Genomic DNA, 16,136 nt, shown 5'->3' on the forward strand with positions numbered 1-16,136 from the left:
ATTAAAGTTGGTAGAAGCTCAATTACAGTGAAAATGGGGGAATGGGACTGATTGGATTGGTCTACAGAGAACTAGCATGGACTCAATGGGCCAAAAGGTCTCCTTCTGTGCCATAATGACTCTATGGCTCGAAGTAGTGGAATCAGCAGGGGGAGACCTATCTTCAGGAGGGCTATGTAGAGGCTGGAGATTGAGGCTTGGAGATATGGGGGAGGGGACTGGAGTTCGGGCTGGTGGGGGTTGGTGGGGAACTGGAGATCAGACCCGGAGTTACCCAATTGCTCTTTATGAGACTTATTTGAAAAATATTAATTGACAGTGGATTGGGATCCCATTCCATGCAATTCACTTTTTAAACCCCCATTATGATTCACTCTTGCTCATCTTGGGGAGGGTTAATATTGAGGCTTGGGTGTGGGCAGTGGAAATGATCACATCTGGATGCAATCCTATCTGCACCTGGCATGCATTCACTTTCCAGCGGAAGCCATTACATAATTGTTAGGGGCAAATTGTTTCCCTGACCATCAGCCTAGCTGAGATCAACTAATGGAGCACAGATCATGTAACATGCATAACACTGAACATCTTCACCTGTGGCACAAACACCAGTCAACAAACAACTCTCCGTAGAATGCACTAAACGCTCAGTAGCTCCCCTCTGTGATAACAAACAAAAGCAAATTTCTCCTTAAACACCACATACTCAATGTTTTCCCATTCAATGCACACACAATGCTCATCTCTATCTGGGAGACTGTAATTACCCAGTCAGCCTCAGTCCTGAAATCACAAGTGACTTCGCTTGTTGCCCTTGTGTTGTTCTCTAGCTGGATGAGGTTCCTCTTATGCTAACAGTGACTTAGACATAGTTTTAAAAAGAACTTAATACAGACTATTTATTTACAGCTATTTACATTCAAGATTTCATGGTAAATATACATTGTTCTCTGGACCCACTATTCTGGGTCTTGTTCTTTTGGAGTCTCTGTCATCTGACCCTGGTGTCATGCTTTCATTATCATTAGCATCATTGCCTAATTAACATAACCATTAACACATTATTCTGCAACAAGCTCCATATTCTTTGTAATGCAAGACACACAGAGGAAAATGCAAGCTGATGAGCAAAAGCTTCTGCTGCTGGAGGAGGCGAGCTTGGAGGTGGGAAAGGCAGTTGATTAGGTGGGGTGGTGACATACATAAACACTGCTGCCTTCCCACCTCCGCTGGAATTAAGTTCTGAGTGCTAAGGCTTATGTTCAACCTTCCTCCCTGCCAGCAATAAGTGGCCAATTAATGACCATTTAAGGGCCTCCTCCTGCCGCTGCTGGAATTGACCCAGCTCCAGGTGGGCCTATTGACGTGTCCTGCGTCACTGGTAAAAGAGTGCAGGCCGCCTGTCATCTGGGACGGGGGAATCCCTTGATCAAAGACACTAAGTGCCTGATCGAGGGCATGGGTACTGGGGAGTGGCATACCTACTGAGAACCATATACCCCTCTTTGCTTCCGACACCCCTCACCCTCCAGCTCCCACCCTGAGAAACTCCCACCATCATTACTTAATTTTCTCCTGGGACTCCAGGTGTTGCTGTTCTGACAGCAGCTTCCTCCATGCCACAATCGATCACAGGAACTGCTGGCCTCTGATTGGCCAGCAGCTCTTCGTGGGTGGGACTTGCGCCTCTGGGGAATTGATGCTGGAGGAAGACCCGCTGGTGTCCCTGGATCTGCCTGATTAGCATAAGATATGGCAGGCCTTCGGAAGAAGACCAGCATGGATCTCTTGCTGGCTCTCCAGCCAGCAGACAAGACCCTTGCCACTAATGAAAGATTCCTCCCTGTGAGTGTAATTCTGACTTTGACCAATGGTGTAAAATGGCAACAGCAGGTGACTGATCTGATATTGTCCATATTACATTATTGGTCAAAGGCAAAATGACACCCTGGGCAGAATTTTACAGTCCCTGTTGATGGGTTTGAAGGCAGGGGGTGCTCATAAAATGCAGAGCGTGGCCTGCTCGCCACCTAATTGCCCACCCTGACCTGTCTCCCATTTAATGGTGAGTGGCCCGCCTGCTCTTGGTCCTATTAATCCAATGAATGGCCTTAAGTGCCTCATCTCACCCCTGCGGCTATTTTACCTCTGGCTTGGGAGGCCCACACCAGGTGGGTAGCTGAGCAGCTTTTACTGGGTGAGCTTGTTATTAGGCAAGGGATTAGGGGGTGAGAACCTCTCTGGAGATCCCCTGTGCCCATCGGAGGCACCCTCCCCACGTGGTCATACCCTTTGGCCTATAACACTCCCTGCCACTAGCCTCTCAAACCTGGCCTCCCATTCCCTCTCACTTTCCCTGCTGGGGCCTTACCTGAATTTGTACCTCCATTAGCTCCTCCTCTTCAAGGACTGCCTGTAAGTCCAGCAGTGGGCACTATTCGAATGTGGTGCTGCTAGGACTACAGGACTGCTGGCCAATTGGACTGGCTGGCAGCTCTCCAAGGTGGAACGTCCTCCCCCAATGGGGGTGGAAGTCTCACTTTTAGCTAATTAACACCCCGCCGAATGTTAAATGGTTGTGGGCCAGCGATATCAGTGGAGATGCAATTTCCCATCGATTCTTTGGGTGATTGGGTGGCAAACCACCCATCTGAAAAATCCTGCCCCTTTGTTGCACAACTGGTGAATGAAAATCCAAATAGCTCGAGGGCAATGACTTGAATTGAGATCAACTAACGTAGTACAAGTCAAAAATTGAATTTGGGATCTTTCTGGTCTGTGTAACACGATAAGGCACCTTTGCATTTAATATCTCAGCCACTTATACCCAAGGATATCGATTTGATTGAACTACAATCCTTCTATTCCTTGTTCAAACTCGGACTACACAGAGGCTCTTCACATGAGTGACTCATGTCATGAATCTGATCACTTAAAAGCCAATAGTACATCAAATAATTTGATCATGACTGCAATATAAACCGGTTCCCTCCCTCCAGAAACTGCCATTTTGAAGAGACATAATTCAAGTGCCAGTGCACACTGCAATATATTGAAAACAGACATACCATACACTCCCTTGTCCAGCAAGAGCAAGAACTCATACACCGCATTACGCATCTCTGACTCGGTGAGGTCCAACAGAGATACCACTTTAAAATCGAGCTGTCGCAACAAATTGGTCAGTTCATATACATCCACCATTGGTGCCTTTAGCTTGGGATGGTTGAGGTAGGACATGTTGCCAATCAGTAGAGCCACCTTGTCTGTTGCTACAAAGATAACAATTTTAGAATATCATTTCAATGACACAAAATCATCAAAAAAAATAGAATGATACAGCACAGAAGGAGGCCATTCAGTCCATCTTACCTGTACTGGCTTTTTGAAAGTCAATCCCTCTATTCTTTCCCCTTCAAATATATATCCAATTACCTTTTTGAAAATTAATATTGGATCTTCTGCCACCATCCTTTCAGACAGTGCATTCCAAACCATAACAACCCGTTGTCCAACTGTTTCTCTTCATCTCCCCATGAATATTTTTGCCAATTACCTTAAATTTGTGTTCTCTGGTTACACAGTATTACTTAGAACATACAGCACAGGGGTAAGTGTATCTTTTTAAATCATCCAGGTGAAATTTACAGTACTGAAACACATTGGGTGGAATTTCATGAAAAGAGCGTAGTTCCCAATGGGGGACCAGGGTAGGCACCACTTCAGCTCACGGGCTAGAATTTTTCTTAGCTTGGAGTGACATTCGTTTTCAATATAAGAGATAGGTATAAATGAATTACTTTTTTAAAGCTTTAATTTTGCACATTCAACTATACACTATAGGGTTCACTGGTTCCAGACAGTAAATAGTGGGTTAATAGGCATGGAATAGCTGGGAATAGGGGTCATGAGGGGCCATAGCGGGTGGGTGGAAGGACAGAGCTTGGCATAAAAGGCATGAGGACCACCTTTTGAACTTAACTTTTAAAAGGCCCCTCGTGCAGACTAGGATTCATAACTGCTCTGAGGGGCTGTGAACCATGACTCTAAAAACCTGACCCAACTTCATGAAAATTGCAGAGCAGTGGGGCATGTCTATCTCCTCAATAGTCAGCCTGGTTGGTAGTGCAAATGATGGCTTTTGACAGGAACCAGCCAGCACCCTTTAAAGGCACTCCCAAAAATCAGACAGTCTGGGAATGTGGTGGGGAATCCAGGAATCAGGACCCACCCAGCATTTTTAAAGGGCACCCAAGTCATCTCAAGTCAGTGAAAATCCAGGCCTATGTTCCTGAGCAGAACAGTGACAGTATGATTTGAGAAAAGATGAACATCAGCAAGAATGGCAGGAAATGGAAGAAGAGGGGTCACCTGAATTTGAAGAAGGGATGGAAAAGTGTTCTAGCATGAACTAAAGGTGGAGGAAAGTGCCAGAGAGAAGGAGGTGAGGAGTGTGAATGGACTGAAAGGGAAAGAAGAATATCAGCATAGAGGAAGTAACATAAATCAGTTTGAACTGGAGGTGAGGGGGAAGATTACTGCCTTCTTAACTTGGGATGGAGGGAAGATGGTGTCTCTGTGTCACCATGGCAGCCAGATGAACAATAACTTCCATGTTTAAAAATAACAAGTACTAATATAAATCCATCATAAGGGGAATCATTGAAATGCTTGTCACAATACAAACTAGGATATCGGTGCACCTGCAGCTACAGCTACAACAAGCCTATAGCCCACTGCATTTTCACTATAACTACATGTAGTAGGGGTATTTTAAAACACCTGGTCAATTTTTACTGTTTTCAGAAGTTGGCACATATAATGCCGGACCTGGCTGCTGTCCACCTATAACAATCTACTAGAAGTGTCAACAAGGAGGAGGTAACATGTTTTCTGAGTAGTGGGGCTTTTAAAACTTCAGGGAACAGGTTAGGGAGAGGGCACTTCTGTCATTGAAAGGAGAGAGTATCCTTAAAAAAGCCTTTGGAGGTAGCTTTTTGAAAATAATCATTTAGTTGGTTTGTTCAATATGAATTCACAAAAAAATAAACATTTTTCCCATCATTTCTAAGAAAAAAACAACTTTGAAGTAAAAATGAACATAATGCACTAAAATTAAAAACTTTACTAAAGCTTCCCAGATAGTTAGCTTGTGGCTCACAATAACACCAGTAGTGCAATTCGATTCAGCTGTTCCAGCTGAGGTAGACTTGGGACCGACCTCTTCACCCTGCCCCTGAGAGTGCATGGCAATGGCAAACCACTGACTAAAAATTGTCAAGAAAACAGTTCCGGGTGAAGCATCAGCAGAAAATGAGCCAGGGAGCTACCTTTGGGCAGAGCGCACATGAATGGATGAATGCTAATTTATAATGCACCTGATTAATGAGATTTGGTGATGTTGCTTTCATGATATAGCCAGAGGGAGAAAAAGACCTTACATTAACTCGATTTATTGTGTTTGCATCACATCCACACAGACAAAACAAAATAAGGAAGAAATTTTACTCACCATAATGTCTTTGGTTAAATCCTAAATCTAGCGGTCCAACTTCAACTGGATTACCTAATAGTGGAAAAAGAAAGATAATACTTCTGAATATTTAAACACAGTACTATCTTGTTCAAGGCCCTGTTTTCTATAGTGACACTGTATCAATTTTCCACAATCATAGTCAGGTCTAGGTATAACTTATAATTTTATTCTTTACATTGAAAGCTAGCTAACTTCCTTAGTCCTTTAGAAACAGTAGTAAGCTTGGATTTTTTTCCACTGAGCACAAGGCCAACTGTAGGTTGGAGAGAGCAAGATTCATGCCAGCCAATGTCATGATTACTAACCTCATCTTAACTTGAGAAATGACGTGCTAAATGTATACTTGGGAAGAATTTACACATGCAAGAGGACTCGGGCCCATGTTAATTGCCAACCAAAGATGCCCAAAATGGTACAGACCATTTTTCAGGCATCCATGGCTCCTGTTTAACACAGGTGAGAAGTCTCTTACTCATAAATTTCGATCCATCACCTGAACCACTTCAGGAGTCTCCAGAGATTGGCCCTCATTACACCCTTTTCACACCAGTAAAACCGGCCACAGCAAGGTTCAACTTCTACTCCCTGGACACTTCAGCAGCCTTCCCAATAATTTAAATCTTCCTATACCGCAGTTTGTCCTCCCCGAGACAGAATTTTCTGTTATGTCCTCGGACCTGTTACTAGGTACTTAACAGATAAAGGCATATTCAAGATCACATAAATGAGGACTCACTTGTGGAGAATAGTCTGAGATGCTGAATTGGAGATAAATACCCAGAAGCAAAATACTACTGGCTATTCCTTCCCTTCCTCCTACTCTCCTGGGAAGTATCAAAAAGATTCTCCTCAGTGATGTGTTTCAGATTGGGAACTCAGCAGACTCAGTCAAAATGTGTCTCATCATTGTACTGCACTGTACATGAGAAGTTCCAACATGTGAAAAGTGTTGTAAGGGTTTGTTCAGTTGGTCTCAAGGAGGTGCAGAGGCTTGTAAAGTTGAACAGTAGTACTTATTGGTAACACATAACTATATACATATGTCCAAAGTACAGACTTGACTATAAGCCAACTCCATGCTTACATCTGTACAGGACTCTGCATTCTCTTGGACTGACCCAGATCCCTTGTCATGTGACCCTTTACAACACATTGTGGGCGGTACTGTTCTCCAGTCCCCATTAACCCTTGCTATTCCAAACACTCTTATACTACAAAGAGGAGGAAAGAAAATGAACAGGTCCCCTTGTACCTATCCAGAAAATGCCTGTTTCAGAAATTCAGCTGAGGATGTGACAGGATGCAGCTGCAATACTTCACGGTCTATTGACAAAGCTCGGCCCAGAATTTGCTGCTGCATCATTATTGGCAAGAATTCCATTAAGTTGGACTGTTGCACTTCCCAATCTTCCAGTGACAAATTCATATTACAATTTGCTGAAAAAAATAATTAGAATATTCTACAGCGAGCAGAAGGGTTGGGAGCACTTCAACTGATGCCTGATACACATCTAAGGTATGGGAGCCTGCCTCTGAATGGAGCAACAAGTTATTCAACAGGGATCTATTCAGGAGAAATGGCTCTGATCTGATACGATGGCAATGGGTCACAGCATGCATGGACAAAATGTTCAGGTCAGGTTTAGTGTGATTGATGAGCTTATACTGGAATAGTGTACATATATAAATTGAAAAAGAATCCTGTATGCAAAAGATTGTCTCCTAAACTATGTGCAATTCTTGGCCATATTTCATTATTGATTGCACTCCATGCTTTGAGCATCAACTCATTAAATATTGTTAAGAAAAGAATACCAGTGAGTGGAATTTAGTACTTATTTTATTACTTAATAGAAGTTTATGATTTCAATGAAATTCCAGAACAAGTGCTACCATTAAGCAACTTACAGAGTGATTGAAGACTTTGTTGATTCAGAGCACTCCAATGGCATCTCTGTAATGCTCTAAGTGGCTGTAGTGATCACACTAGCAAGAATTCAAATTTTAATGAGGGCAGAGCTAAGATTATTGGCTGTCATACCTTGTTGGTGAGAATAATAGCACCACTATGAGGGTAATCTGTGGATCTAATATGCATAACATCTTCCAACATGGAAACTAAACTTTTGGTGGAATTTTGTGGCCACGGTGTGGCGGAGGAGGGGCTGTAAAATGCAGCGAGCAGTTCCAAAGACCATTGGCTTCGACAGGACCAGAAAATTCTGCCAGCAGGTGGGCTGTAAAATTCCACCTTTTATTTCTGTAGAGATATTGTTAAAAAAAAGACACTTACCTGTTTCTTCAGGATACTTCACCTCATCTGAAAGAGATTGAGCAAAGGAAAAGTTAGTAACAGTGAAAAATATAGTCCATTTTTTCACTACTTTTCAGAAATCCCGGTTAACCTGGAGGCTATACTAGTCCAAAAAAGGAAAACAACAAAAGCTAAAACAAAGTGGGCCTGCCCGTCATTAACCCTTTCCCCAAGAATCAGGTTGAAAGCAGTTGGTCATTACTAAAAAATAGCAGACACTCCAGAGTTTATTCAAATTATTTAATTTGGAAGCTATCACGTCTCCAAAATATCCTTTTTGATGATTTTAAAAAAGAAGTGTCAAGTGCTGGAAATCTGAAATAAACCAGAAAATTATAGAAATAAACTGGAGTCCAGTTCTAAAGCTGGTCAACATATGTCATGTTAAATAAAAAATGAAAGGGCTACAGACCAAGCAACATCTAACATCTGTGGGTAGTGGAATGTTTCGGGTCGATGACTTTAATCAGAGCTGATGAGTGCGGATCAGGTCCAATGAAAGATTGCCAACCTGAAACATTAATTCTGTTTCTGTCACCACAAATGCTGCCTGATCTGCTGAGCATTTCCAGTATTTTTTGTTTTTATTTCAGATTTCTAGCATCTGCAGTATTTTGATTTTGAAATGTTAACCCTTTCAGAGGCTGACTGGGGAGATAGTGGCACAGTGGTAACATCACTGGACTAGTAATCCAGAGGCTCAGGCTAATGCCCTGGCACACAGGTTCAAATCCCACAACTGCAGCTGATGGAATTTAATTCAATTAATAAAATCTAGAATCGAAAGCTAGCCTCAGTAATGGTGACCATGAAACTACCATCGGTTGTTTGTAAAAACCTATTTGGTTCACTAATGTCCTTCAGTAAGGGAATTCTGCCTTCTTACCTGGTCTGGCCTACATGTGACTTCAGATCCAGAGTGATGTGGTTGATTCTTAACTGCCCTCTGAAATAGCTTAGCAAGCCACTCAGTTCAAGGCCAATTAACGATGGGCAACAATGCTGACCTTGCCAGCGATGCCTGCATCCCATGAAAGAATAAAAAAGATTTACCTGATATGTGTGGAATCCAAATGTATTAACAAATTTCTATCTTATGGCCCAGGAATGATATAAAGATGATTGTCATTATTTTCAATCATCTCAGATTGTGGTTTGGTTTCAAAATCTAAGCCAGCTCCTGCAATGAACACACATCTGACTAACTCCCCCACAACAGAATGTTCATCCAAACAATCCCTGCCTAAAACACTCACTAACAAGCCGCTTTACATAAATTCCACTAAATTCATATTCCTTCTCCATCTTTATTTGACTGGAACAACCATTGTGCTTTGGCATGTTACTATGTTCATATCCTAGCTTTTCTATAGGATGACATGCTGTGGCAGCTCGAACATCGTTAAAAATCCTGCAATAGGGAATTCTGTGCTAAGGTTTGCTTCATTTTTCTTTTGGATAGAAGGATAGCCCATTCCCATTTCCCATTGAGCATGAAAGTAAGCAGCATGCATTCAAATTAACTGCCTCATAAGCACAAGTAACCTCTGTTACATTGCACAGTGGCTGCTGCACTGCATCGTGACCCGACAGAGTGCATTTGAATAAGAGAAAATCACAGTGAAGATCAGTATTAGTAACATATATATGTACATGTTTCTGACAAGAACCAAGATGTGAAATATACCGTCTCATCCATTTCCCGTTTATGTGAATTTGGTACTTGTTGGGGTGAAGGTGTTAACACTGGAGAATATAACAGTTTCAATTTCAAGTACTCAATGCCTGCACCTAACTATGCAACCCTTGAAACAAAAACAGAAAATGGTGGAAAAATTCACCAGGTCTAGCAACATCTGTGGAGAAAGACAGAGTTAACTTTTCAAGTCCTTATGACCCTTCTTCAGAGCTGAAGAGAGGTGGAAATGTGATGAAATTTATACCGTTTAAGAGGGGTGGAGCAGATGAAGCTGGATAGAAGGCCAGCGTTAGGCGGGGACAAAGGAGAGATTGACAAAGATGTCATGAACTAAAGGACAAAGGGAATGAATAGGAGGCAGTTAGGGCCAGGGAACTGGAAATTGTTGATATGACATAGGGCATCAGAGGAATCGCGGATGTAGGTGGGAAGAGACTGGACAAGGGGAGAGAGAACGGAGTCAAGGTAAGAAGAAATGTGTTCCGTGGGGCAGGAACAAGCTGACATAATGGGTCTACTGGGACAGTCCTATTTGTGGATTTTGAGAAGGAGGTAGAAGTGAGCTGTCGGGGGTTGAGAGGCAACAAGGCTAGAAGCTCTGGAGGGAAAATCTTCAGAAGAGATGAGGTTAGTGACAGTCCTGGAAACAATGGCTTGATGTTCGGTGATGGGGTCATGTTGTTCTTTCACACAATGCTCCCCTTGTTCTGCTATTATCACATTCTACTTTCTTACCTTTACACCACTATCAGCACCTTTTTTAACCCTTACCACTACCATTAACACTCCCTTTGTCCTTTAGTTTATGAGATCTTTGTCAATCTCTCCTTTGTCCCCACCTATTGCTGGCCTTCTATCCAGCTCCACCTGCTCCACCCCCCTTAAACAGTATACATTTCATAATATTTCACCTCTCTTCAGCTCTGAAGAAGGATCATATGGACTCGAAATGTTAACTCTGTTTCTCTCTTCACAGATGCTGCTATACCTGCCGAGTTTTTCCAGCATTTTTTGTTTCAGATTTCTAGCATCCACAGTATTTTGCTTTTATCTTAGTATGCAATGCCTGATCTGGGTAATCAATGCCTGATGGTGCCAAACAAGATACCTTAATCTCAGAAGAACATCTAAATCTTTTTACCAGTGTGTGCAGCAACAATGTGTTCTTTTTAAAACAAAAACAGAATTACCTGGAAAAACTCAGCAGGTCTGGCAGCATCGGCGGAGAAGAAAAGAGTTGACGTTTCGAGTCCTCATGACCCTTCGACAGAACTTGAGTTCGAGTCCAGGAAAGAGCTGAAATATAAGCTGGTTTCTTTTTAAGTTTGTTCTTGACATATGAGCACTGCTGGCCAGGCCAGCATAATTGTCCTTATAGTGAGTAGCAGTAGTGAGTCACTTTCTTGAACTGCTAAAGTCTATGTGGTGTTGTAGAGTGATGTTGGGGAGCAAGTTCCAAGTTTTTTACTCAGCAGCAATGAAGGAACAGCGATATCGTTCCATATCAGGATAGTGCATGACTCAGAGGAGAACTTGCTGTTAGTGGCGTTTCCATGAGTTTGTTGTCTTTGTTGCAAGTTTGGAAGGTGCTTTTGAAGGAGCTTTGCTGAGTTCTTGCAATGCATCTTGTAAACTGTACACACTGCTGCCGCTGTGTACTGGTAGTGGAGAGAGTGAATGTTTAAGGTAGTGGATGGGGTGCTGATCATGTGGGCTACTTTGTGGTGGATGGTGTAGACCTTCTTGTGTGTTATTGGAGTTGAACTCATCCAGGCAAGTGGAGAGTATTCCATCACACTCCCTGACTTGTGCATTGTGGATGGTGGGCAGGCTTTGGGGCATCAGGAGGTGAGTTACTCACTGCAGAATTCCCAGCCTTTGGCCTTCTCTTGTAGCCACAGCATTGATATGGCTAGTCCAGTTCAGTCAATGATAACTCCCCAGGATGCTGTTTATGGGGGATTCAGTGATGATAATGCCATTGAATGTCAAGGGGAGATGGTTAGATTCTCCCTTGTTGGAGATGGTCATTTCCAGGCACTTGTGTGGTGCGAATGTTACTTGAATGTTGTGCAGGTCTTGCTGCATGTGAGCACAGACTGCTTCAGTATAAAAGGACTATGGTGCTGAGTACTGTGCTATCATGAGTGCACCCCCCTACTTCTGACCTTATGTTGGAGGGAAGGTCATTACCCTGAAGAACACTTGCAATCATGTTCTGGGACTAAGAGAGTGCCCAACAACAACCACAACTGTCTTCCTTTTTTAAAAAAACTCTTCATGGGATGTGGACATCGCTGGCAAGGCCAGCATTTGTTGCCCATCCCGAATCACCCTTGAACTGAATAGATTGCTAATCCATTTCAGAGGGCTGTTAGGAGTCAATCATGTTGCTGTAGGTCTGGAGTCACATGTAGGCCAGACTGGGCAAGGAGGCAGATTTCTTTCTCTGAAGGACATTAGTAACCAGATGGGTTTTTAAAACAATTGATGATAGTTTCATGGGCACCTTACTAAGACTAGCTTTCAATTCCAGATTTATTAACTGAATTCAAATTCCACCAGCTGCTGTGGTAGGATTTCAGCCTACATCTGAGCAGCATTTGCCTGGATGTCTGGACTACTAGTTCAGTGACATCACTATGCCACCATCTCCTCCAAACAGGTGGAGAATTTTTCCTCTGATTCCCATTGACTTGTTAGAGCTCCATGATGCCACACCCAGTAAAATGTGACCTTGATGTCTAGGGCAATCACCTCTGGAATTCACCTCCTTTGTACATGTTTGTACCAAGGCTGTAATGATCTGTGGAACCAAGGAGCCCTGGCAGAACCCAAATTGAGCATCAGTGAGCAGATTGTTCCAGAGTAAGTGCCACTTGATAGCATGTCAATGACACTTTCCATTGCTTTGCTTTTGTTTGAGTGTAGACTGATGGGGTGTTAAGTGGCATGACTGGAGTTGTCCTACTTTTTGTGGACAAGATATATCTGAGCAATCTTCCACATTGTCGAGTAGATGCCAGCCTTGGAGTTGTAGTGGAACAACTTGGCTAAAGGTATGGCTAGTTCTGAAGCATAAGTCTTCAGTATTATTGTCGCAGTATTGTCAGGGCTCACATCCTTTGCAGTGTCTAGTACCTTCAGATGTTTTTTGATACCAAGTGAAATGAATTGAATTGGCTGAAGACTGGAATCTAGCATGGTGGGGGCCTCAGGTGGAGGTCGGAAGGGGTTATCCAGTCGGCACTTCTGGCTGAAGATGGTTGTGAATGCTTCAGTCTTGTCTTTTACTATAAAAGTGACACTGGTAATCTAGTGCTTAATTAGAAGCAGCCTGCACTTATCGATCCACATCCAAGTCTAATGGTTTATTCATCTGACTGATGAATGGCTGGGCAGAACTGTCTTTCTCACAGCCCTCAAATACTCTTCATGCTACAATGTTTGCCTCTACTGCTTTCAGAATGCCTCCAGACAGAACCATCTCTCCGTGCATATTGAAAAGTACAAGTCTCTCCAAATTTTTCTTCACAACTCAACTTTTGCCACAAGGGATCAACCTTGTGGCTCTTCTCTCCACTGTTTAGATTACTTGAACGTCTCAGCAACTAAAATTGGATTCAGTACTCAAGATGAAGTCTGACCAGAACAATTTGATCAGTTTAGCCTTAGGCTGTTCCACTGCTCAGAACTCTGCAACACTGCCAGTGAAATGACTGGCTAATGGATTGGCCTGGGCTATTGACTTCTGTATTTATTTCTCCAGCCAATGTCTGTTTTACAAGTACCACCAAACTCTGTGACTTACTGAGCAAACTGAATCAAACAATTCAATAAGATCCCTGGTTCAATGACCAGCCTGTACCAAGTTAGCTGACATTTGCTGGGACAGGAACAGAATATTAGCACTATTGCCCTGACTACAGTTACCTTGAAGCTGAGCCAGACCCTGTATGTCAAAGCCCACAAAGGAGCAATGGCAGCTGCCAGATAATGATCTGGAGCAGAAAAAAGTTAGTAGAGTCCTTGCTCCAGATCACTGTCCAGCAACACCTGCTGTAAATGCTCCTTTGTGGGTTTTGAAGGGCAGGGTCCAGCTCACTTTGAAGATCCTGAAGTCAAGCTGCTTAATATCACTCGCTGACAAGGCTCACATATAAATAGTGACCATTTGGGCATGGTACTGTGAAGTGACCTGCTCGAGTGGAACCCTATTTCATCCACCTTATTTCACCATCTAACTACACACATTCAGGATTAGACGGAAAAAAATTTCATTCTTTTCAAAACTTTCGGTGAACATCAAAGACTGGACTCCAGTATCTTACCTGACCCAGTTACCATGAGAACTAACAAAACTCATTAAAACTAGTGGAGCTAGAAAATGGGTGCATATTAAATGGGCAAACATAAGCTTGTGGGATCAGGGAGCGAAGCTGCAAAGAAATTAGTCCTTTGGCACTTGGGACCACATCTCGGCTGGCCCAACCGCAGAAGATTGCATAGTGGCACCCCGGCAAATCCTGAAATACAGAGTACCACCATCCACCCCCACTACTTGCTACAACAATCCTCAATGAATCCCCAAGGCCCATTGTGCCTGATTCAGTACAATCATGGGCAATCATCCACTTCAATGTCTTTTTCCCACACTATCCCCAAATCGCTTTACATCATTCGTATTTAGAAATCTGTCGATCTCTGCTTTAAACATACTCAATGAATGAGCATCCATAGCCCTCTCAGGTAGAGAATTCCAAAGATTCGCAACCCTCATCTTGGTCCTAAATCGCTTCCCTCTGATTTTGAAATTGTGTCCCCTGGTTCTAGGCTCCACAACCAGGGGAAATGTCTTACTTGCACCTACCCTGTCTATCTCTTAAATTGTTGGTTTCAATGAGATCACCTTTCATTCTTCAAAACTCTAGAGAATACAGGTCCAGTTTCCTCAATTTATCTTCATGGGACAGTCCTGCCATCCCAGGAACAAGTCTGGTGAACCTTCTTTGCACTCCTTCTATGGCAATAATACCTTTCTTAAGGTAAGGGGACCAGGACTGCACACAATACTCCAGGTGTGGTCCAACCAAGGTTCTATACAATTGAAGCAAAACTTCGCTACTCCTGTACTCAAATCCTTTTGCGATAAAGGCCAACATACCATCAGCAGCCCTAACGTTAAAAAAAAACACTCTCCTTTCTCTTTGGGAGTCCAGGCTCCAATTCCATTCAGGAGTTCCCCCAAACCGCCCCCAGCCCTGCCATAAAGCTCGTCCTAGATGACCTGGTGTATCTGGGTCCCAGTCGAGTTTACAGCCATGTCAGCAGAGCTACATTGGAATTCTACTAGAATAGCCATGTAATCTCAGCTCTGTCATTTCAAGCAGCAGGCAGCACTTTTATTTATTCTTTCACAGGATATGGGTGTCGTTGGCTTGGCCAGCATTTTTATTGTCCATCCCTAATTGCTCTGGAGAAGGTGATGTTGAGCCACTTTCTTGAACCGCTGCAGTCCATGTGGTATAGCTACATCCACAGCACTGTTAGGAAGGGAGTTCCATGGTTCTTAAAGGATTCATAAGCTTAGTTTCCAATCAAGATCAACTGGCTGAGCTACCAGATAAACCATCTAAAGCATCACACTACTCACTCCTGGCTTGCTTACAGTAAAGGTGTATGCCATTTTTGCCCAAAGAATATGTCTATGATAAGATTTTCTCTCTCACCTCTACCTTCTACAGTAAGTGCAGCATCACATTGCAATGAACAGTGGGCTCATTTTGATTATATGTATTTGTTATACAGGTGAACGCTCAACTAAATTTTTGCGTGATATTGATGAACCTCAAAAGAGTAACTTCTTACCTATAAGAACATCTGCTTCCATACTCCATTGTTCTGCCTTGTCATTGAACACATGGCAACGGTACTGTCCCTGATTGTCCCGATTTACATTGCTTATCTATTTTCAAATAAAGGTACGTTTGGATAAGTGATTTATATGCACGTTATATAATGTAATATATCAGGATAAATTTTTCACATTCACACTGCTAAAGAAGATACTTACAGAAAAGGTGTGCAAACCAGGAAATTGTGAAAGAATGGTATATGTGGTTCGCAAACATTTTTGGTTGAAGAACCCCATTTCAAACAAATTAGTAATCGTGGACTCCACCCATTCAAACTATAATAATATATAATATTCCAAATATAAAAGTGTTGCTTGCAAGGTGTTTTATTAATGCTTTTAAGAAAACTTATTTACAGTTATCAGTGGGATGGGTATGACTGCTTCTCATTGCCAAGTCATCTCTATCCATGGAGCCTGGACAGGGCAGGGGCCCGGAGGGGGCAGGGGCCTGGAAAGAGGGGCAGGACCCTAGAAGGAGCAAGATCCAAGGGACAACAGGAGCCTAGAGGGATCAGAGGCCCAAAGTGAGCAGACACAGGTGAAGAATCGGAGCGGGGGAGAGAAGGAACTTAGAAAGAGCACTACAGGGGACAAAGCATGGTTCCAGCCTGCACTCACTCGCTTACTCTTTACCATAGTGCCCACTTGCAGGCAGACCTTGTGTCATGGA

General features: G+C 42.9%; 1 protein-coding gene across 1 annotated transcript in view; it reads right to left on the reverse strand.

Annotated features, from left to right (window-relative positions):
• malt1 (MALT paracaspase 1) overlaps positions 1–16,136 on the reverse strand; it is a 128,936-nt gene that overhangs the window by 55,149 nt on the left and 57,651 nt on the right. Inside the window, exons 7-10 of the mRNA XM_041185806.1 lie at positions 15,418–15,514; positions 7,830–7,856; positions 5,513–5,566; positions 3,069–3,272 (exon numbers count right to left, since the gene is read on the reverse strand). Of these exons, the coding sequence (XP_041041740.1) occupies positions 3,069–3,272; positions 5,513–5,566; positions 7,830–7,856; positions 15,418–15,514 (382 nt within the window). The remainder of the gene's footprint in view (positions 1–3,068; positions 3,273–5,512; positions 5,567–7,829; positions 7,857–15,417; positions 15,515–16,136) is intronic.

This window comes from Carcharodon carcharias, chromosome 1 (genome assembly GCF_017639515.1).
Source record: "Carcharodon carcharias isolate sCarCar2 chromosome 1, sCarCar2.pri, whole genome shotgun sequence".
Lineage (NCBI taxonomy): Eukaryota > Metazoa > Chordata > Chondrichthyes > Lamniformes > Lamnidae > Carcharodon > Carcharodon carcharias.